The sequence below is a fragment of the Ranitomeya imitator genome, chromosome 1 (assembly GCF_032444005.1).
Source record: "Ranitomeya imitator isolate aRanImi1 chromosome 1, aRanImi1.pri, whole genome shotgun sequence".
Lineage (NCBI taxonomy): Eukaryota > Metazoa > Chordata > Amphibia > Anura > Dendrobatidae > Ranitomeya > Ranitomeya imitator.
The window spans coordinates 767,073,798-767,098,252 of NC_091282.1; the positions used below are offsets into that span (position 1 = coordinate 767,073,798).

Genomic DNA, 24,455 nt, shown 5'->3' on the forward strand with positions numbered 1-24,455 from the left:
AGCGGTCCTGCTGCTGGGTTGTTGCCCTCCTATGGCTCCATTCATGTCTCCTGGTGTACTGGTCTGTCTCCTGGTAGTGCTTCCAGCCTCTGGACACTACGCTGACAGACACAGCAAACCTTCTTGCCACAGCTCGCATTGATGTACCATCCTGGATGAGCTGCACTACCTGAGGCAATTGTGTGGGTTGTAGAGTCCATCTCATGCTACCACGAGTGTGAATGCAAAACCATCATTCAAAAGTGGCCAAAACATCAGCCAGAAAGCATTGGTACTGAGATGTGGTCTGTGGTCCCCATCTACAGAACCTCTCCTTTATTGAGGGTGTCTTGATGATTGCCAATAATTTCCATCTGTTGTCTATTCCATTTGCACAACAGCATGTGAAATTGATTGTCAAACAGTGTTGCTTCCTAAGTGGACAATTTGATTTCACAGAAGTTTGATTTACTTGGAGTTATATTCTGTTGTTTAAATGTTCCTTTCATTTTTTTGAGCAGTGTGTATGTGTGTGTGTGTGTATATGTATGTGTATATATATATATATATATATATATATATATATATATATATATATATATATCTACTATATAATGGTCACTTCCTTCTGTCTGTCTGTCTGTACCGGAAATCCCAAGTCGCTGATTGGTCACGGCAAAACAGCCACGACCAATCAGCGACGGGCAGTCTGGCGGCAAAATGGCCGCTCCTTACTCCCCACAGTCAGTGCCCGCTCCATACTCCCCTCCAGTCAGCGCTCACACAGGGTTAATGGCAGCGTTAACGGACCGCATTCTGCCGCGGTGTAACGCACTCCGTTAACGCTGCTATTAACCCTGTGTGACCAACTTTTTACTTTTGATGCTGCCTATGCAGCATCAATAGTAAAAAGAACTAATGTTAAAAATAATTAAAAAAAAATAAAATAAAATACTTATATACTCACCGTCCGTCTGCCCCTCGGATCCAGAACAGGCCTTTACCGCTTCTCATGACGCGCCGGTGGCCGCTCCATGCATTGCAATCTCGCGAGATGATGACGTAGCCGCAATGCACTCTTGGGACCGTAGCGCACGAGGAGCATCGGTAAATGCTTCGCCTGGATCCGGGGGCCAACGGAAGGTGAGTATATAATTTTTTTTTTATTTTAATTCTTTTTTTTTTTAACAGGGATATGGTGCCCACATTGCTATATACAACGTGGGCTGTGCAATATACAACGTGGGCTGTGCAATATACTACGTAGCTGTGCAATATACTATGTGGGCTGTTATATACTACATGAGCTGTGTTTATATGCTACGTGGGTTGTTATAAACTACGTGGCTGTGTTATATGCTATATACTCCGTGGGCTGTGCTATATACTCCGTGGGCTGTGCTATATATTCTGTGGGCTGTGCTATATACTACGTGGCTCTGCTATATACTACGTGGCTGTGCTATATACTACGTGGCCTGCCGCGAACAATCAGCGACAGGCGGTCTGGCGGCGAATTGGCGCTGGATTTGAACCACGCTTCGCTAATTGGTCGCTGCCGGCCGAATCCTGATTATTCAATGTATTATTCTAAAATCTTCATAAATAAACTACATACATATTCTAGAATACCAGATGCGTTAGAATCGGGCTACCATCTAGTGTGTGTGTCTCTCTCTCTCTCTCTCGATAGATAGATAGATAGATAGATATATATATATAAATTGTCTAAGGGTTTTTCTGTCTGTCTGTCTGTCCTGGAAATCCCGCGTCTCTGATTGGTCGAGGCCGCCAGGCACAGCGACGATGATGTCATAAAGGACGTAGAAATCCCACGTTTCTGATTCAGCGACGGGCACAGTATCGACGTAGATGTCATAATGGTTGCCATGGCGACGATGATGTCATAAAGGTTGCCTCGACCAATCAGCGACGGGCACAATCTGCTGCGAATTCTGGAATCATCATTGTCCATATACTACGGGGACATGCATATTCTAGAATACCCGATGCGTTAGAATCGGGCCACAATCTATATATATAATTGTCTAAGGGTTTTTCCGTCTGTCTGTCTTTCTGTCCTGGAAATCCCGCGTCTCTACGGGGACATGCATATCCTAGAATACCCGATGCGTTAGAATCGGGCCACAATCTAGTCTAGTGTGTATATATATATATATATATATATATATATATATATATATATATATATATCTCTAATATATAATTGCCTAGAATACTACTTCCTGCAATTTGTGCCAACTTCCGTGGCTTTGTCCGGAGCTAATGTCCGGAGCTAATGTCCGGAGCTAATGTCCGGAGATAAGTGATGTCAACAGTGTCCAGTGTCTGATTGGTTGCCGCCTGCTGCGAGCGACCAATCAGAAACGTGCCGTACTGTGACACACTCCGCCCGCCATTTTGGTGTGATTTTTGAATTTTTACCTCACAGCAAGTTTCTACTGCGTGGAGGCGGGCCAAGTGACGTTGCTCATCAAGCTCCTGCCGAATTTCGTCAAAAAAATGATAATACCATTTACCAAAACTATATATATTTAGTTGTGAAGTGGTTCAGTGACATTTTTACACCAATTTTGAACTTTTGTTTGGTGTTTTCTCCATATACTGCCTATTATTTTTGTTCTTTCTTACTATTATTTATTAATTGTATTATTCTTACATTTGAATAAATAAAGTATATATGGATTCTAGACTCCCGATTCTTTAGAATCGGGCTGCCATCTAGTATATATATATAATCTCAATAGTACAGCTGAGGTCCATGCACTGTGTGGCGGCTGTTCTACATACTGCAGCTCAGATCCGTGTGGCCATTCTCAGTACTGCAGCTAAATTCCGTGAACAGTGTAGTGCTGTTCGCCGCACGGCAGCTCAGCACTGTGCATGGTGTAGTGGCCATTCTTTTTTGGCTGCTTTCACTCATCAGTCTTTTGCCATCAGTCACAATCCACGAATTTTGAAAAAAACGGATCCGTCGCAGATTGTGAAAAACTGATGTGACGGATTTGTTTTTTCGCCGGATCCGACTAGCTGATCCAGCTAATTGGATCCTAAAAAAATCAAAGCATACTCGGTTAAAAAAAACGCAGATTCCGTCATTTGACGGATCTGGTGCCATAGGCTTCCATTCTAGCAAACGACGGACGGCGACGAATCCGTCGCTGCCCGTTTTTTCGATGGACACAAAAAACGTTATGTCCATTTTTCTCTGGCCGCTGGATAAACAATTTTCAACGGATCTGGCAAAAAACGGATGAAACGTGAGGCAATCCTTCGCTAATGCAAGTCTATGAGAAAAAAACGGATCCGGCGGCAACTTTTGCCAGATCCGTTTTTTTCAAAATTCGCCAGATTGTGACTGACGGCAAAAAACTGATGTGTGAAAGCAGCCTTATGTCTGCAGCAAAACTCCGTGAACAGTGTGGTGCTGTTCGCTGTACTGTAGCTCAGCTCTGTGCACAGTGTAGGCGCCATTCTCAGTACTACAGCTCAGCTCTGTACACAACGTAGCAACTGTTCTCAGTACTGCAGCTCAGCTCTGTGCACAGTGTAGTGGCCGTTCTCAGCACCACAGCTCAGCTCTGTGCAGCGTAGCAGCCATTCTCAGTACTGCAGCTCAGCTCTGTAGACAACGTAGCAGCTGTTCTCAGTACCGCAGATAGCTGTGTGCACAGTGTAGCAGGCGTTCTCAGTACTGCATCTCAGCTCTGTGCACTGTAGTGGCCGTTCTCAGTACTAATATAAACAGGAGGACAATGAGTCAAAGAAATATGCCAATAGTAACAAATGTGAAAAAGCTTTATTAATAGTGAGATAAACAAAAAAAAAAAAAACAACTGTTTAAAAAGTATCTATAGTACAAATGAGCAATCAATACAGAATTTGGCAATATTAACAACAGGTGTCAAGCGAGATTCCAATTAAAATAATGAACGGTACACCAAACCTAGATAACTGCATAGGATGTAACATGCTCTGTCAAAAAATGTCCATGACTACGGTACTGAAGGTTATATGCACAAGGAATATATCAAAGTGCATCCATAGACCAGACAAAAACGTATGTCCATGAATATGGGCAAAGAGTAAAGCAGTGAAGCAGGGGTGTATATGTGGAAGGAGTTAAACTAGTCCTAAGGCAGCATAAATAATGTGTCCTCCATTAGTCCATATCTTATCCACCCACAAACAACTCCCAGAGCATAAAGAGTCGGTCTAGACCAACAGTGTATGTCCTGCAGCTCAGCTCTGTGCACAGTGTAGTGGCCGTTCTCAGTACTGCAGCTCAGCTCTGTACACAATGTAGCAGCCGTTCTCAGTACCACAGCTCAGCTCTGTGCACAGTGTAGTGGCCGTTCTCAGTGCTGCAGCTCAGCTCCGTGCACAGTGTAGCAGCCGTTCTCCGTACCACAGCTCAGCTCCATGCAGTGTAGGTGCCGTTCTCAATACCACAGCTCAGCTCTGTACACAATGTAGCACCCGTTCTCAGTACCGCAGCTCAGCTCCGTGCACCCAGTACCGCAGCTCAGCTCCGTGCACTGTGTAGTGGCCGTTCTCAGTACTGCAGCTCAGCTCTGTGCACAGTGTAGCAGCCGATCTCAATGCTGCAGCTCAGCTCTGTGCACAGTGTAGTGGCCGTTCTCAGTACTGCAGCTCAGCTCTGTGCACAGTGTAGCAGCCGATCTCAATGCTGCAGCTCAGCTCTGTGCACAGTGTAGTGGCCGTTCTCAGTGCTGCAGCTCAGCTCTGTGCACAGTGTAGTGGCCGTTCTCAGTACCACAGCTCAGCTCCGTGCAGTGTATTGGCCGTTCTCAGTGCTGCAGCTAAGCTCTGTGCACAGTGTAGCAGCCATTCTCAGTCTGCAGCTCAGCTTTGTGCACAGTGTAGTGGCCGTACTGAGTGCTGCAGCTCAGCTCTGTGCACAGTGTAGCAGCCATTCTCAGTCTGCAGCTCAGCTCTGTGCACAGTGTAGTGGCCGTTCTCAGTGCTGCAGCTCAGCTCTGTGCACAGTGTTGCAGGCGTTCTCAGTACTGCAGCTCAGCTCCGTGCAGTGTAGTGGCCGTTCTCAGTACTGCAGCTCAGCTCCGTGCAGTGTAGTGGCCGTTCTCAGTACTGCAGCTCAGCTCCGTGCACAGTGTAGTGGCCGTTCTCAGTACCACAGCTCAGTTCCGTGTAGTGGCCGTTCTCAGTACTGCAGCCCAGCTCTGTGCACAGTGTAGCAGCTGTTCTCAGTACCACAGCTCAGTTCCGTGTAGTGGCCGTTCTCAGTACTGCAGCCCAGCTCTGTGCACAGTGTAGCAGCTGTTCTCAGTACCACAGCTCAGTTCCGTGTAGTGGCCGTTCTCAGTGCTGCAGCTCAGCTCTGTGCACAGTGTAGTGGCCATTCTCAGTCTGCAGCTCAGCTTTGTGCACAGTGTAGTGGCCGTTCTCAGTACTGCAGCTCAGCTCTGTGCACAGTGTTGCAGCCGTTCTCAGTGCTGCAGCTCAGCTCTGTGCACAGTGTAGTGGCCATTCTCAGTGCTGCAGCTCAGCTCTGTGCACAGTGTAGCAGCCATTCTCAGTCTGCAGCTCAGCTCTGTGCACAGTGTAGTGGCCGTTCTCAGTGCTGCAGCTCAGCTCCGTGCACAGTGTAGTGGCCGTTCTCAGTACTGCAGCTCAGCTCCGTGCACAGTGTAGTGGCCGTTCTCAGTACTGCAGCTCAGCTCTGTGCACAGTGTAGTGGCCGTTCTCAGTACCACAGCTCAGTTCCGTGTAGTGGCCGTTCTCAGTGCTGCAGCTCACCTCTGTGCACAGTGTAGTGGCCGTTCTCAGTACTGCAACTCAGCTCCGTGCAGTGTAGTGGCCGTTCTCAGTACTGCAGCTCAGCTCTGTGCACAGTGTAGTGACCGTTCTCAGTGCTGCAGCTCAGCTCTGTGCACAGTGTAGTGGCCGTTCTCAGTACTGCAGTTCAGCTCTGTGCACAGTGTAGCGGCCGTTCTCAGTACTGCAGCTCAGCTCTGTGCACAGTGTAGCGGCCGTTCTCAGTACTGCAGCTCAGCTCTGTGAACAGTGTAGTGGCCGTTCTCAGTACTGCAACTCAGCTCCGTGCAGTGTAGTGGCCGTTCTCAGTACTGCAGCTCAGCTCTGTGCACAGTGTAGTGACCGTTCTCAGTACTGCAGATCAGCTCCGTGCACAGTGTAGTGGCCGTTCTCGGTACTGCAGCTCAGCTCTGTGCACAGCGTAGTGGCCGTTCTCAGTACTGCAGCTCAACTCTGTGCAGTGTAGTGGCCGTTCTCAGTACTGCAGCTCAGCTCTGTGCACAGTGTAGTGACCGTTCTCAGTACTGCAGCTCAGCTCTGTGCACAGTGTAGTGGCCGTTCTCAGTACTGCAGTTCAGCTCTGTGCACAGTGTAGCGGCCGTTCTCAGTACTGCAGCTCAGCTCTGTGCACAGTGTAGTGGCCGTTCTCAGTACTGCAGCTCAGCTCCGTGCACAGTGTAGTGGCCGTTCTCAGTACTGCAGCTCAGCTCCGTGCACAGTGTAGTGGCCGTTCTCAGTGCTGCAGATCAGCTGTGTGTACAGTGTAGTGGCCGTTCTCAGTGCTGCAGATCAGCTCTGTGCACAGTGTAGTGGACGTTCTCAGTACTGCAGCTCAGCTCTGTGCACAGTGTAGTGGCCGTTCTCAGTACTGCAGCTCAGCTCCGTGCACAGTGTAGTGGCCGTTCTCCGTGCTGCAGCTCCGCTCCGTGCACAGTGTAGTGGCCGTTCTCAGTGCTGCAGATCAGCTATGTGTACAGTGTAGTGGCCGTTCTCAGTGCTGCAGCTCAGCTCTGTGCACAGTGTAGTGGCCGTTCTCAGTACTGCAGCTCAGCTCTGTGCACAGTGTAGTGGCCGTTCTCAGTACTGCAGTTCAGCTCTGTGCACATTGTAGCGGCCGTTCTCAGTACTGCAGCTCAGCTCTGTGCACAGTGTAGCGGCCGTTCTCAGTACTGCAGCTCAGCTCTGTGCACAGTGTAGTGGCCGTTCTCAGTACTGCAGCTCAGCTCTGTGCACAGTGTAGTGGCCGTTCTCAGTACTGCAGCTCAGCTCTGTGCACAGTGTAGTGGCCGTTCTCCGTACTGCAGTTCAGCTCCTATTGAAGTGAATGCAATCTGATCTGCAGTACCAGGAGCAGCCACTACATGATACCGAGCCATGACTCTCTGGTTTTTGCTGAGCAGTGGGGTCTCGAATGGCAGATTAGACCCCCACCAATTTAACAATGTCCTATCCTATGGAAAGGTCATCAATTATACAAGTCTTGTACAATCTCTGAGATCATTCAGACCTCTGGGAGAGCTGGGTGATGGCCTTCTATAATGACGCCCATACTAAGGCTCCGTTCACACCTGTCCGAAACCCAAATGGACCCCAGTGCCTGTTCTAAGTGGGATCCTTGACGCTCTTGTGAAGAGAGCCAGCATCTCTATCCCGTATTATGTCCATGTTGGATGGATAAAGGGGAATTTTAAGAATGTTTTACATTCCGCTCACAACTACTCCTCTCATCCTCCGGCGGACATCAGATTTAATCAAAGAAATGCCAGTATTCGGTTTCTATAGTAACGGTGTACTGGGGATTCTGAGTGCTGAAACATTTACACAACCTTGTCCATGTATTATATCTGTTTTTCTCTCCATTTGCAGTGCAGGTGAATGCAATATTTTGTTCTCTGTTGTCAGCCATATCAGGCCAGGAAGAGGGGAGTCTGACAGGAATGGCAAAAAAACAACATACAGTTATTAAAAGGGGTCTCCGGTCTACAAAAATGATCACCCACCACCACATAGGCGATAATTGTTAGGCTGCTGGGGGTCATAATTTAAAAAAAAATAAATAAAGAAGGAATCTCTTGTTATTTCTTGTAACATTATTAATCATCTTGTTACACCATAAGATTTCTGCTCGCTGTTAGTGAACAGATTGCATCCCAAGGCTGAAAACCTGACCTTACCTGTGCCGTTTGTTACAGTGTATCAGTGCAGGCAAAAGGCTGGAGTCCTGGGTAGGAGAAGGACTTGTGCTGTGGATGTCATTGCCTTGACTGATGCTCTGTAATGAATTTCAGCATTGCCAGAAGTAGGAAACGAGCTGTAGTATGTTTCCATTCACTGACAGTAAGCAGAGATTTTGAAAATGTTGAACAAATTAAATTTGCTACAATCAATATTTTATGTCTCCTTAAAGTTTCTCCACCCTGCCAGGTTAAACCGTACATGTTTTTCTATTGCTATCTTATAATCCGGATTATTTGATAATCCAGAATTTTTAACACTGGAGAAGGAAGACCTTAAATTATGCAATTGCTTTCCAGGCGACTTCCTCATAGAGAAGCGTGAGCTCAGCAGAATATCCCGGCTGTTTGGTCCTTGTAAGGTCTAATTCTGAAAGCCATAAATGCAGAGGAAGTGAAGTGTTCTGTTCTCCTTTGACCTAGTGACTATTTGCTCATCGGACCCCTGACACAAAGAAATCCCAGACTGACCAAAGAAGAATGAAAAGAAGAGACGCGGCCCAAAAAGGGGGCTCCGGACCCCAAGTGAAGGCTGAAAGCCCCAAAATGTCTAAGCCTCACAGCAGAACTCCTAAGGCCCGGTGAGTGAGTTTTCCTATCCTTATTCATGTAATCATTATCAGCCTTGTACTTTGTTCTGGGCAATGATCTGTGCTGTCTGCATGAGAGACAGAAAAAGCAAAAATCAGCGGTGGGGACGCAGGATATTGTCAAATTAGGGGACTAATGAGACGACACTTACACATAGAAGAATGCGTGTATAATATACAGTCAGTGCCCTTGGTGTATTATATAATGCATGGATAACGTCACCATGTATGTAGAATAAACTGCCATACTGCACACATCAATAATGTCACCATGCAGTGCTCACAAATAGCATTGCTATACAGTATACCTAATTAATGTCACCATACAGTGCTATACAGTATACCTAATTAATGTCACCATACAGTGCTATACAGTATACCTAATTAATGTCACCATACAGTGCTATACAGTATACCTAATTAATGTCACCATACAGTGCTATACAGTATACCTAATTAATGTCACCATACAGTGCTATACAGTATACCTAATTAATGTCACCATACAGTGCTATACAGTATAGCTAATTAATGCTACCATACAGTGCTAATAACAGTGCTATACAGTATACCTAATTAATGTCACCATACAGTGCTATACAGTATAGCTAATGTCACCATGCAGTGCTATACAGTATAGCTAATTAATATTACCATACAGTGCTATACAGTATAGCTAATTAATGTCACCATACAGTGCTATACAGTATACCTAATTAATGTCACCATGCAGTGCTAATACCAGTGCTATACAGTATACCTAAATAATGTCACCATACAGTGCTAATAAATAACAGTGCTATACAGCATACCTAATTAATACCACCATATACAGTGCTCATAAATGACACGGTCATAATATCACCATGGTGTGTAGATTATACTACCATTATGTACACAACTTATGCCTCCATGCAAATATTACTGCCATACAGTACTCTAAACTAATGCCATCATATAGTACTTATAAATAACTCTGCCATACAGTACTAATGCCAAACAGTACTAATTACCTTAATATACTGTAAAATGTCACTATACAGTGCACATACTATAGATTTAACTGCCATACTCTACATATCAGTAATGCCACCATACAGTGTATATAGATAACCTTTCCATACAGTATGCATTACTAATGCCACTATACAGTGCTCATATATGATATTGGCATAATGTACAAATAGTGTGACCAAACGGTGTACATAGATTATGCTGCCATAATGTACAAATAATGTCACCATAGGATGTGCATAGATTTCACTGCCATAATGTACACATACCTTATGCCGCCATACAGTACTCTTAACTAATGCCACACAAACCACTCATAAAAATGCTACTCTACTGTACAAATAACTAATGCCACCATACAGTACTCATATATGACACTGCCAGTATGTACATAGATCATACTGCCATTATTACACGTACGTTATGTTTTCATATAGTGCTTATAAATGTTGTTACCATACAGTACCCATAACTAATGCCGCTATATAGTACTTATAAATAACACTGCTATATGGGTACATGTGGTCTATGGTAATGTGATTAGTGTTACTTTTTTTTCCCATAAATGATTCCCTGCGAACAATTACTGTCAAATGATATAAACATTCTGGCTGCTCACAGCCACCACTAACAGCATGTGGTTAAATGGAGGCTCCGCTACTATATGGAAAGATTCAGGGCGATTATCAGTGAAACCCTCTCCCCAGCCGTCCCCTCTAGATCCAGGTAATTGTATAAGTAGACCCCTAGTGTAATAAGTGCCCTCTCTGTTCCCTACACCCAACCTGTTCTCAGCCAGGAGGAGGAATGGGATTGCCCAAAATGTTATATAGGGCAATTGCTAGTATTACAATTCCTGAAGGAATTATCTAAGGTTGGTGCCAAACCAAATAGTGATGGGATGAGGTCAGATGTATAAAAAATGGCTAACCTGCACGAGCTATATTGCGACACGGGGCCCTGATGTCACAGGACTGTCACATGTTCTATTTCAGTTCCTCCCGCTTTTAAGGTCACATTTTATTACGAGGCTGAAGTTGGTTTCTTATTCGGCAATAAGTGGGCACCGAAGGGCATTAATGAAAGGGTTAAATGCCTTTGGGCCACTGATCTCACACTTAGAATACACAGACAGTGATGCCCTGCATCAAACCCAGGTCCCTCTAACCTGGCCCAAATGGGTTCTGGGCATCAGAATTGGCATCAAAGTGGGCAGACAGCCCAATTTCACAGATTTTAATAAGTAACTGATGTTTTTAAGGGGTTAAATGACTTTGGGCCACTGATCTCACACTAAGAATACACAGACGTCATTTAACCCCTTAAAAACATCAGTTACTTAGTGACGGCCTGCATCAAAAGCCATTTGAATAAGTAGCTGATGTTTTTAAGGGCCATTTGGGCCAGGCTGGAGATACCTGGTTTTGATGTGAGGCTCACTGTTCTATATGTCTGCACTGTGGTATCAGTGGCCCAATGTCATTTATTTAACCCTTGGATTAACGCCCTTCGGTGCCCACTTTGATGCCCAATTTTGTGCCAGTTTTATAATTTTTGTAGCTGTTAAGTGTATTCGCATCAGGGCACCTCGCTGCATTGTGTGTTATTATTGTGATGCTTATTATTTGTTGTTAAACCTATAAAAAACAGAAAAGAAAAAAATTGCTGAATATGAAACTGACCAATAGGAAACCAACTTCAGCCTGGTCATTTTATTCTTCTATCGTGGCATAATGTCTTTCCAAATAAGTCGCTCGAATCACCTAATACATGAGTAGTCCATGTACGTCCTTCCTGCTGAGCCTGTGCTAGCATACAACGACCAAAGCGGGCATGGAGGCAGCATAGCACCTAGCCCGGGTGCTGACTTCTGTGCATTTCTGGCGGCAGACATGATGTGATATTATTGTAATGCATGCACTTATTTTCCAGGCGGTCTTCCCGTGTGTTGTCCTTCATGAAGTTGTGTGCGATAACGCTCGTCGCCATTTATATATGTGTCCCGTTTATCATTAGACTCTTCCCCGCACTTTTGGGCAAGGTGGTTTACTTAAACATGGGTAAGTACCCAGATCTGTACCTGTAGTTTGGTGATGGAGCCTTCAGCTCCTCTGCAGTGATGGGGTACAGAAACGCCGCGTTGGGTTTGTTTTTTTTTCTAAGCTGATATGGATTTATTTAGAATTTATGATCTGTATCAATAAGGAATAATTTTATGTCTGTGGAGCTGGATCCTTGCTGTCTGTAGTCTGCACACAGCATGGGGCAGGGCAGCCGCAGGGACAGAGGTACGGCCCTGTTCACACCTGCACCTTGTGTCTCATTTTACCAATATTGTCTCCATAGTAAAAATTCCGCTATTTGTTGACTTGAAGAACCCGGGAGAAGTCGTGAATCACACGGTAAACTTCTATCTGACATCAGAGGAAGGAGTCACCCTGGGAATCTGGTGAGTAACCACAACTCGATGATCGGACTCTATCTATCCCTCTATCTATCTATCTATCTATCTACCATCTATATCTATTATCTATCTATCTTCTATCTATCTATCATCTATCTATCTACTGTGTATTATCTATTATCTATCTACCATCTATATCTATTATCTATCTATTATCTATCTATCTTCTATCTATCTATCTATCATCTATCTACTGTCTATTATCTATCTATTATCTATCTATTACCTATCTATCTATCCATTATTTATCTGCAGCGCTCAGATATATTACAAAGTTGCCTATGAAATAAAAATTTATCAGACGGTTACAATTCAATAATGCGACGAGCGGGGGGGCCAACGTCTGCTCTGTGCACGGAGCCTCCCCATTAATCATTGCCATCACGTCTTGTAGGCACACGCTGCCCGCCAGCAGGGGAGAGGAGGCCAAAGACAAGGACCAGCGCTGGTACGAAAGATCGCTCGCCGATGACAATCCGGTCATCATTTATCTCCATGGTAATGGAGGAACCAGGTGATTACAGACTTGTCTATAATAAGGGGAACTTGATTACAGTCCTCCGAAAAATTATATCATGTCCCATCAAGGAAGCGCTGACTCCATCTAGTCTGTTAAAAAAGTGATGATCGAGGCCCGAGGCGTCTCACTCCTTATATTGGTGCTAAGTGACTCTAATTATCTATTAGACTGTTATTGTGTGCTGATGATTATGAATGTAATCAGGTTTGGGATATACAGGCTGGCACTATTTATGGTGATATATAGCTAGACACTAATAATGGGGGCAACCTGGCTATTACTATTAATGGGGATATAGTCTGACACTGATAATAATTACGGTATATACTGGTAATTCTCACAAAATTAGAATATCTTCAAAAAGTTAATGTATTTCAATACAAAAAGTGAAACTCCTATTAGGCTAGGTTCAGATTGCGTTAGTGCAATCCGTTTAGCGCCTAGCGCTAGCGGATTGCACTAACGCAATGTGTTGTAAAGGGGTCACGTTAAACGTCCCCGCTCTCGCAGATCTCCGATCTGCGAGAGCGGGGAACGGACCGCGGGCGCACCTCGGACGCTGCAAGCAGCATCCGCGGCGCGCCACAAAACACCGGCACATCGCTAGCGCGTGCCGAAAATGGCACACACTAGTGATGCGCGTCCCCATTGCTGTTAATGGGCGCACTAACGGACGCGTTGCACGGCGTTAATTTCGCCGTGCAACGCTGTCTGTTAGCGCGGTCCCAATAACGCAATGGGAACCTAGCCTTATATAGAGTCATGACAAACAGAGTGATCTATTTCAAGTGTTTATTTCTGTTAATGTTGATGATTATGGCTTACAGTCAATGAAAACCCAAAAGTCACTACCTAAGTAAATTAAAATACTTTATAGCACCAGCTTGAAAAAATGATTTTAAAATCCGAAATATTGGCCTACTGAAATGTATGTCCAGTAAATGCACTCAATACTTGGTCAGGGCTCCTTTTGCATCAATTACTGCATCAAAACGGCGTGGCATGGAGGAGATCAGCCTGTGGCACTGCTGAGGTGTTATGGAAGCCCAGGTTGCTTTGATAGTAGCCTTCAGCTCGTCTGCAGTGTTGGGTCTGGTGTCTCTCATCTTCCTCCTGACAATACTCCATAGATTCTCTATGGGGTTAAGGTCAGGCGAGTTTGCAAGCCAATCAAGCACAGTGATACTGTTGTTTGTAAACCAGATATTGGTACTTTTAGCAGTGTGGACAGGTGCCAAGTCTTGCTGGAGAATGACATTTCCATCTCCAAAAAGCTTGTCAGCAGAGGGAAGCATGAAGTGCTCTAAAATTTCCTGGTAGACGGCTGCGCTGACTTTGGTCTTGATAAAACACAGTGGATCTACACCAGCAGATGACATGGCTCCCCAAACCATCACTGACTGTGGAAACTTCACACTAGACCTCAAGCAGCTTGGATTGTGGCCTCTCCACTCTTCCTCCAGACTCAGGGACCTTGATTTCCAAATGAAATGCAAAATTTACTTTAATCTGAAAACACCTTGGACCACTGAGCAACAGTCCAGTTCTTTTTCTCCTTGGCCCAGGTAAGACGCTTCTGTCGTTGTCTATTGGTCATGAGTGGCTTGACACAAGGAATGCAACACTTGTAGCCCATGTCCTGGATACGTCTGTGTGTGGTGGCTCTTGAGGAAATGACTCCAGCAGCAGTCCACTCCTTGTGAATATCCCACAAATTTTTGAATGGCCTTTTCTTAGCGATCCTTTCAAGGCTGCAGTTATCCCGGTTGCTTGTGCACCTTTTTCCTTCCACTCAACTTTCCTTTAACCCCTTTCCATTGTTGGGCGTAATAGTATACCCAAGTTGAAATCTCTCCCTTTGATGTAGGCTCTGGCGCTGAGCCCACATCTTCCCTGGCACATGTTAGCTGTTTTGAACAGCTTACATGTACCTCTAATAGCCGCGGGTGGAATCGTGATCCACCCGCAGCTGTTAACCTGTTAAATGCTGCTGTCAATCTCTGACAGCGGCATTTAACTGGTGCTTCTGGTAAGCATGCTGGAACTCCAGCCCATCAGTGACCCTGTCACATGATCATGGGTCACCGATGGGTTGGCATGACAACCAGAGGTCTTCAGCAGACCTCTATGGTTGTCGTAACCAGATTGCTATGAGCGCCGCCCGATCTGATCATCACCTGTATGTAGAAGAGCCGATCAGACAACTGCAGCTTCTAGTCTCTCATGGAAACTATTGAAGCATGCAATAAGTCAAAAAAAAAGTTTTTACAAATATTAAAATAAAAAAGATTATAAAAGTTCAAATCACCCCCAATTCACCACATTCAAAGTAAAAGAATAATAAAAAATACACATTTTGTATTGCTGTGTTCAGAACTGCCCGATCTATCAACATAAGAAAAGAATTAACCTGATCTCTAAACAATGTAATGGGGAAAAAAAAATTCAAAACACCAGAATTACTTTTTTTGGTCCCCAGTACATTGCAATAAAATACAATAACGGGCGATCAAAAGATCGTATCTACACGAAAATTGTATCAATAAAAATGGCAGTTCGGTGAGCAAAAAATAAGACCTCACCCAGCCCCAAGTCATGAAAAATTCAGACGCTACAGGTCTTGGAAAATGGCGACTTTGTTTTTCTTCTTTAACCAAAAGTTTGGATTTTTTTGCACCACTTTAAAAAAGAACCTATACATGTTTGGTGTCTGTGAACTCATAATGACCTGGAGAATCACAATGGCAGGTCAGTTTTAGCATTTAGTGAACATGGTAAAAAAAAAGTGTGGAATTGCACTTTTTTTGCAATTTCACTGCACTTGGAATTGTTTCCCCATTTCCCAGTACACAATATGTTAAAACCAGTCATGTTGTTGAAAAGTGCAACTCGTCCCACAAAAAACAAGCCCTCACATGGCCATTTTGACCAAAAAATAAAGAAGTTATGGCTCTGGGAAGAAAGGGAGCAAAAAAGCAAAACGAAAATACCCCTGGTCATTAAAGGGACTCTGTCACCTGAATTTGGAGGGAACAATCTTCAGCCATAGGGGTGGGGTTTTCGGGTGTTTGATTCACCCTTTCCTTACCCGCTGGCTGCATGCTGGCTGCAATATTGGATTGAAGTTCATTCTCTGTCCTCCATAGTCCTCCTTGTGCAGGCATGTACTATGGAGGACAGAGAATAAACTTCAATCCAATATTGCAGCCAGCATGCAGCCAGCGGGTAAGGAAAGGGTGAATCAAACACCCGATAACCCCGCCCCTATGGCTGAAGATTGTTCACTCCAAATTCAGGTGACAGAGTCCCTTTAAAGGGAATCTGTCACCCCAAAAATCGTATATGAGCTACGGTCACCAGCATCAGGGGCTTATCTACAGCATTCTGTAATGCTGTAGATAAGCCCCCGATGTAACCTGAAAGGTAAGAAAAACAGGTTATATTATACTCAACCAGGGGCAGTCCGGGTCCGGCGCCTCCCATCTTCATGTGATCACGTCCTCTTCTTGTCTTCCTGCCGCTGTTCCGGCAGGCGTACTTTGTTTGCCCTGTTGAGGGCAGAGCAAAGTACTGCAGTGTGCAGGCGCCGGGAAAGGTCAGAGAGGCCCAGCGCCTGCGCACTGCAGTACTTTGCTCTGCCCTCAACAGGGCAGACGAAGTACGCCTGCATCGGAGCAGCGGCAGGAAGACAAGACTAGGACGTCATCGTAAGAAGATGGGAGGCGCCGGACCCAGACCACGACGCCCATCGGATCGGACCGCAGCGGGACCGCCCCTGGGTGAGTATAATATAACCCGTTTTCTTACCTTTTAGGTTACATCGGGGGCTTATCTACAGCATTACAGAATGCTGTATGTAGTTAAGCCCCTAGTGCCGGCGGACTTAGCTCATATACGATTTTTGGCGTGACCGATTCCCTTTAAGGGGTTATATGCTTGGATACAGCACTCTGTGAACAGCCAGCTTCTTTAGCAATGACCTTTCATGGCTTACTCTCCTTGTGGAGGGTGTCAATGACTGCCTTCTGGCAGGGGCGCACCTATAATGAGGCCAGTTGAACACTTTGCCTCAGGCGTCAGCAAGTCCGGGTGTTGTCAGTGAGTCAGAAGAGCAAGCTGTGGTCCGGACTTGCGAGGGAGGAGGCTGCCTGGTTGCACTTTCACTTTCAATACAGCAGCAATTGACTCTGCCTCCTCTGCATCCGCCCCTCCAGCTAGGGAGTGTGAATGATTGGTCCATCTGTAAGTCATTCTACGTCTCTGCATCAAGTGACTGTGTCTGTGTTCATCCGACCCCAGGTGCTGTATATGGGGGTGCTGTGGTGTATATGGTTGGGTGCTGTGGTGTATGTGGTGGGTGCTGTATATGAGGGGTCCTATGCCGTATATGGGGGTCACGTGCTCTATTGTATAGGGTGCTGTATATGGGGGTGCTGTGCTGTATATGGGGGTGCTGTACTGTGTATATGGGGGTGCTGTATTGTATATGGTGGGTGCTGTATATGGGGGTACTGTTCTGTATTGTATATGGGGGTGCTGTATATGGGAGTGCTGTGCTGTATGTGGGGGTGCTGTGTTGTATATGAGGGGTGCTGTACAGTGTGTGCAGAATTATTAGGCAAGTTGTATTTTGATCACATGATACTTTTTATACATGTTGTCCTACTCCAAGCTGTTCAGGCTTGAGAGCCAACTACCAATTACAGTAAGTAAATCAGGTGATGTGCATCTCTGTAATGAGGAGGGGTGTTGTCTAATGACATCAAAACCCTATATAAGGTGAGCTTAATTATTAGGCAACTTCCTTTCCTTTGGCAAAATGGGTCAGAAGTGAGATTTGACGGGCTCTGAAAAGTCCAAAATTGTGAGATGTCTTGCAGAGGGACGCAGCAGTCTTGAAATTTCCAAACTTTCGAAGCGTGATCACCGAACAAGATTGCCTTGTGCAGGCATGTACTACGGAGGACAGAGAATGAACTTCAATCCAATATTGCAGCCAGCGGGTAAGGAAAGGGTGAATCAAACACCCGGAAACCCCGCCCCTATGGCTGAAAATTGTTCCCTCCAAATTCAGGTGACAGAGTCCCTTTAATGATCCTTGTTCTGAAGTTCGCCTCAGGCAGCAGAGAGGCTAGGTACACCCCTGCCTTCTGGACATCAGACAAGTCAGCAGTCTTCCCCATGATTGTGGAGCTACTGAAACAGACTAAGTGACCTTTATAAACACTTAGGAAGCCTTTACAGGTGTTTTGATAATTATCCTAATTTATGAGATGATTACTTTTGGGTCTTCATTGACTGTAAGCCATCATCATCAACAGAAATAAAGACTTGAAATAGATCACTCTGTCTGTAATGTCTCTATATAATATCCGTTTAAATTTTTGTATTAAATTAACTTTTTGATGATATTCTAATTTTGTGAGAAGCACCTGTATCCCTGACACTGATAATGGGGGCAAACTGGCTATTACTTTTTATGGGGGATATAGTCTGACACTGATAATGGGGGAAGTCTGACTTGTACAGCTGATGGTATCCCTGGCACTGTTAATTGCAATGTTATTAGACGTCGGCCCGATGCTGTTCATAGCAGCATTCTAGATTAGTTGTCCATACTGCCTACAATCAGTGAGCCACCTCTATCCATCTGTCACTGTCCCCATTACATTCAGCTTCTCCTCACACCAAAGTGGCTGATAGCAGAGAATAGTAGTTTCTCTCTACCTGCACATGGCGAGTGCAGATTGCACTGATCACCTCATTTTCTTTTTCCTCTTCCTCCAGGGCCGTAGATCACAGAGTCCAGCTCCTGAAGGTGAGTGTCCGCTCTTAGAGGATTTTCCTGCGGATAGTTTCTTATAGAGGGGCGGATATCCCATATGTGCAGCCTGATGCCTCCAGAATCTCGGGCCAGCACAGCTACCTTCATTATCAGAGGCTTGTACTGCTGATGGTATCGCTGACACTGATAGTAGCAATGTTAATAGACATCGGTCAGTACTGTTTATGGGGGCGTTCTGGCTACCGTTATAGGTGGTCTATCCTCCCTTAAATCACTGACCACCTATAACCATGCTCTAGAGTCTAGACCCAAGCGTGCCCATAACGTTGGCAGCAATATGTCCATGCTCTGCAGACACCCCCTGCTGACCACTCGTGGAATCTCTTGCAGGTCCTCAGCAGAGCCGGCTTCCACGTCTTGTCTCTGGACTACAGAGGTTCGTCCAATTTTACTAGAGATTAACCCTCTGTGACATATCGCATGTTTATTATCACACGTTCTGATTTTGCAGGCTTCGCCGACTCCACCGGCCAGCCCAGTGAGGAGGGGGTGACCGACGACTCGGTCTTCTTGTACGAGTGGGTGAAGGCTCGGAGCCGAGGAAACCCCGTCTGTTTCTGGGGACATTCACTAGGTACTGGGTAAGTGACTGAGTAAGGGGCGTTATACAATTAGCTGCCCACAAGAATGAGGACCGCCATTGTTCCCAAATAAAAGCCCCTAACTTCTAGGTTTCTTGTGCCTCGGTGTCCAATCCTCCCGGAGGGGCATGGTAGTGGGTGTAGTTTTCGGTGCCGTGGACTTCCACGTGGTCACCCAGCTTTCCCAGGATCACATAGTAATTGTTTTTTTGTCTTCTATAATTATAGCATTGCCACAAATGCAGCCAGAAAATTGCAAGAAAAAGGTGAGTTATAGTTTGCTTTTCAAGATCACTGCTTGCAGTCATAGAATGAGAACCCATCATCCAAAGGATGAAAATCTATCCTGAGGATTACATGACTTCTTTCCCGCTCCTGCAGGTAACCCGGCCGACGCTGTGATACTAGAGGCCCCGTACACCAACATCAGAGACGCTGGTGCCTTCCACCCCTTTGGGAAGGTGAGTGTAGTCGGATGGATGGGGGCTGTGAAGTCCCAGAGACGAGGACTTCTTGGTGACTCAATTCTAAGAAATTGACTGTAGTCACAGAACGAGGACCCAAAGTCGCCATTAGGCCCTCATCGTCCAGTCTCTCTGCTGCGCTCCATAGGCTTCTATGAAAAAAAAAAATGTAAACTGGGTTTTCTCATCCTCTCCTTGCAGATTTATCATATTTTCCCAGGATTTGAGTATTTTTTTCTGGACACTATGGCGCTGGATAATATTGTGTTTCCGAGTGATGAGAAGTAAGCACTCTCAACATCCATTACAACAGTCCTATATAAAATGATATATTTACAAAAAATGGACCTCCAAGTGTTTTATTATAATTTGGGTAGAATTTAGCACTGCCTCCGCAGGTGAGATGATGTATTACATCTTCCCTCATCAAATGACTAGCCTGCCTAAGTAACATACGGACTGGAGAGCAGACCTCCAGAGTGGGATGCTTGTGTAGCTGTTCTGTGCCGGGATGAGAGATCCCACACATTCATACTGCAGTTCATTGTACAGTAAGAATTACTGTAGGTTACGTTTAATCAGGACCTGTTGCTTGCCTTGAGCATTTTTTTTTTCTGTTCTCCTGAATCTGGCGCTGTGTTTCTTTTGTTCCTGTCCCTCTCCGTTCTTGAGATACAGCCCTCTCTAACTGTATATAATCTAGACTTATTATCCAAGTGGGTGTGGTGATCCAGAACATACCCACAAATCATTGACACCCACTTGTGTGCTCCGAAAAACCGCTCCAGATTCAGGAAAACAGTAGCAATTACACCCGGTGACGAAAAAAAAAAAAAAATGCAGATTTCTGACAAGTAAGGCCTCTTTCACACTTGCGTCGGTACGGGTCCGTTGCTATGCGTCGGGCCAACGTACCAAAGGACGTTGTGAATTTTTTGCACGACGTGGGCAGCAGATGCAATTTTTCGACGTATCAACTGCCCATTCTGCAGTCCGGGGAGGAGGGGGCGGAGTTTCAGCCGCGCATGCGCGGTCAAAAATGACGCGATGGACAAAAAACGTTCACTTGCACGTTTTTTCATGCCGACGGTCCACCAAAACACGACGGATCCGTCACACGAGGGACGCGACGTGTGGCAATCCGTCGCCAATACAAGTCTATGGGAAAAAAAAACGCATCCTGCAAGCACATTTGCAGGATCAGTTTTTTTCCCAAAACGACGGATTGTGGCGGATGCCTAAAGACGGAAGTGTGAAAGAAGCCTTACAGGTTCTCTTTAAAGAGATTCTATGGACAGCAAAAAAGATCACTTCCCATAGTGCCACTTTAATCTTTAGGCCATGTCTGGTATTGCATCTCAGCACGATGGACTTCATGTTGCATTACCTGGCACAACCTGAAGCCTAGAGTGGTGCTATTTTTTAGTGCATGAAATAGTAATATCCCAGCATAGTTATTGTGTTACTAAGCATTGGGGTTTCTTGTCCAGAAGAGAATTATTGGGCTGATTGCACACAAAAATCTGTTTCCCCTGCAGTATGAAAATGCTGAGTAGCCCCATCCTGATCCTGCACGCAGAGGATGACCATGTGGTGCCCTCATCAATGGGGAAAGAGGTAAGTCAGGATGGGCCAGAAGGAAGAACATAGCTTACTGGGCGCCCCACCATGCCAACCTATCCATTGGGGGGGGAGCCTTTTGCCCATATAGATGTCTCCTAATTAAAAGGCTTGTCTGAAATTGGGCATTATAAGCAATAATGTGACCCCCCCAACACTAATGACTAAAGGATCGGCTTTATTATATTGGTCGTTAAGTTCTTGGGTCATTGACTAAACTGGTCCTGTCTGCTACTCGGCCATCACAGGCCTCCCCCATACTAATGTTTAGTTCAACTAATTTTGCTTTAGTTCCCTGGAGCCCAAGCATCGTAAAAGAATGATATAAATGTCCACCTTCTCTTGAAGACAGTGCCACATCAGAGCACAGGTTGTGTCTGGTATTGCAGTGCAGCCCTATTCACGAGAATGAGCTGTAACAGCGCACACAGACGGCTGAATGTGTGTGGCAATTTTTTTTTTTCCCCCTCAATCATTAGTAATTCACATTCTCGCTTCATGGAGATTTTCCTTCTTTGGTTTCCAGCTCCATGAAATTGCTGTGAACTCTCGTCATCCCAGACACGTGAAGTTGGTCTTGTACCCACCGGAGTTTGGGTACAAACACAAGTTTATTTATAAAGACCCCAAACTGGGAAAGACACTGTGGTAAGTGCCAAGATTGGGCCTCACCCTTCATGGATTATATATATATATATATATATATATATATATATATATATATATATATATATATATATATATATATATAAATAAAGTCTCAAACTTTGAGGCATAGCCTTGTTCCCAGGGAAGCTATGGTGTCATTATTAGGGACTCCAAGCTTTCTGCTGCTGCCAGTTACCCTATACTTGGGGAACAATGCGCCATCCTAACTGCACCTACCTTTGGAGGGGGAGGGGGGGTCAAAACAAACAAGGGAGGGTAAGTAGCTCACTAAAAGGGGTTGTACAGGATTATAAAAAAAAAATAAAAGCACCACCTTTGGCTACTGGCTGTATGTGGTATTGCAGCTTGGTTATAATCACAGCTATAGATCTGAGCTGCAATACCAGACATGAACAGAGGATGGTGTCACTTCTGATCCTGGCCACTCCCTCCAGTTCTGGCTCTACGGGGTCTGGGTATTGGGCCCAGTTTCTCAAATTCATCCTTGAAGTCCCTTGTACATTGTGAATAATTCTGTCACTTCTTCCCCAGGGATTTCCTAAACACCATGTGAAGCGGCCATCATCCAGCACCACTGAACATCTGCTGTAAAATATTGTATTACTTTCTTCCCTGGTTTCTTGATGTATCATAAGTTAGTAAGAAAATAAAGAAACATGACCAGAGTTCTCTCCATATTATGATTACTGTACCCTGAGCACCAATCACGGCCGGGATGCTGGGAGTTGTAGTTAGGCACAAAGATCAAGGCAGACTTCTTAGGCCTGTTTCACATGTCAGTGGCTCCGGTACGTGAGGTGACAGTTTCCTCACGTACCAGAGACACTGACACACGTAGACACATTGAAATCAATGCATCTGTGCAGATGTCATTGATTTTTTGCAGACCGTGTCTTTGTGTGCCAAACACGGAGACATGTTAGTGTTCGTGGGAGCGCATGGATTACACTGACCCATTCAAGTCAATGGGTCCGTGTAAAACACGTACCGCACACGGACATTGTCCGTGTGCCGTGCAGGAGACAGCACTACAGTAAGCGCTGTCCCCCCCCACTGGTGCTGAAGCCCCATTCATATCTTCCCTGCAGCAGCCTTTGCTGTAGAGAAGATATGAATAATCCTTTTTTTTTGTTTCTCGTGTTTATAATAAAGCTCCATGTCCCCACCCCCTGTGCGCCCACCTGCTGTTCTTAAAATACTCACCCAGCTCCCTCGCTGGCGGGCGCTGTTCCTGTCCTGGCCGCACCTTCTACTGTATGAGCGGTCACGTGGGGCCGCCGATTGCAGTCATGAATATGCGGCTCCACCTCCCATAGGGGTGGAGCTGCATATTACTGTAAATGAGCGGCCCCATGTGACCGCTCATACAGTAGAAGGTATGGAGCTTTATTTTAAACACGAGAAACAAAAAAAGTCACATCTTCTCTACAGCAAACGCTGCTGCACGGAAGATATGAATGGGGCTTCAGCACCAGATGCAGGGGACAGCGCTAAACTTTAGCGCTGTCTCCTGCACGGTGCGTGTGGTACCCAGTGGGCACACGTGTGCCACAGAAACGCACGGGCACACGGACAATTCCGGTACCGGAATTATCTGGACATGTGAGACTGCCCTTAGGAAGCTTTTTATCCAGGCTATTCAGTGATCGGGCAATGATTAGAGCAAATAGTGCGTTTATCTGTACGCATGACATGTGTCCATAATACAGACATCCAGATCAGTGGGGATCAGTCCCATATTTAAAGGGTTGTAGAAATAGTTCAGACTGAGCAAATATAGGAAAAAGTCAAAACCGCACCTTTTTTCCTTAAGGTCTCAGCAGACACAGGGGTGCACGTCCAGAGCCAGGGAGCCCATCCCGGACAACGTACCAAGACTTCAGAGAAAAAAAAAAAAAAAAAAAAACCAGCGCCACAATGGATGGTGAAAAAAAAAATACGTACGCTACTCACCTGGTAGCAGTGTTTTTTTCAGGAGCCATGACAGCACAACGAGAGGGGATCCGCCCTTCAGGGACAGGAAACCTACAGACATAAAAAGGGCGGCACCTCTCTCCCACGTCAGTTGTTTCCAGAGCATGAGAGGACCACCTTGGTTAATAACACAGATGCAGTATATACATGAATACTTTTTATTATGCAAGTGAACATAAACTTTAACTCAAGATTAACAGGGTGTTGCATCATCCAAAAATATAGGGTAGGGAATCTAAGGGTGCTGTCATGGCTCCTGAAAAAACACTGCTACCAGGTGAGTAGCGTACGTATTTATTCAGTCGCCATGACAGCACAACGAGAGACTTTCAGAGACGAAAGATTTAGGGGGGGATAATAGCTTCTAGCACTCTTCTCCCAAACGTAAGGTCTGAGGAACTACCCAGATCTAATCTGTAATGTCTAAGAAAGGTAGAAGGGGAAGACCATGTGGCCGCCTTACATATGTCTTCGATTGACACTTCTGACCTCTCCGCCCAGGAAGATGCCATGGCTCGAGTGGAGTGTGCCTTTATACCATCTGGAACTTCGTTGCCACCTGCGGTATAAGCGAGAGAGATTGCCTCCCTAATCCATCTGGCTAGAGTGTTTTTAGATACTCTAAGACCTTTCCTTACCCCTTGATAACTCTTTATTTGTAGCCTATCTTTTTTCCAGGAA

The 24,455-nt window shown here is 45.4% G+C and overlaps 1 protein-coding gene across 1 annotated transcript in view; it reads left to right on the forward strand.

Annotated features, from left to right (window-relative positions):
• The window catches only part of ABHD12B (abhydrolase domain containing 12B), a 52,742-nt gene extending 30,277 nt beyond the window's left edge, over positions 1-22,465 (forward strand). The window contains exons 2-14 of the mRNA XM_069735562.1: positions 8,457-8,614; positions 11,570-11,697; positions 11,984-12,086; positions 12,496-12,615; positions 18,409-18,439; positions 18,797-18,842; positions 18,918-19,047; positions 19,276-19,313; positions 19,429-19,508; positions 19,713-19,795; positions 21,050-21,128; positions 21,658-21,779; positions 22,332-22,465. Coding sequence (XP_069591663.1) covers positions 8,514-8,614; positions 11,570-11,697; positions 11,984-12,086; positions 12,496-12,615; positions 18,409-18,439; positions 18,797-18,842; positions 18,918-19,047; positions 19,276-19,313; positions 19,429-19,508; positions 19,713-19,795; positions 21,050-21,128; positions 21,658-21,779; positions 22,332-22,353 — 1,083 coding nt within the window. The 5' untranslated portion in view covers positions 8,457-8,513 and the 3' untranslated portion in view covers positions 22,354-22,465. The remainder of the gene's footprint in view (positions 1-8,456; positions 8,615-11,569; positions 11,698-11,983; positions 12,087-12,495; positions 12,616-18,408; positions 18,440-18,796; positions 18,843-18,917; positions 19,048-19,275; positions 19,314-19,428; positions 19,509-19,712; positions 19,796-21,049; positions 21,129-21,657; positions 21,780-22,331) is intronic.
• The last annotated feature ends 1,990 nt before the right edge of the window (positions 22,466-24,455 follow it).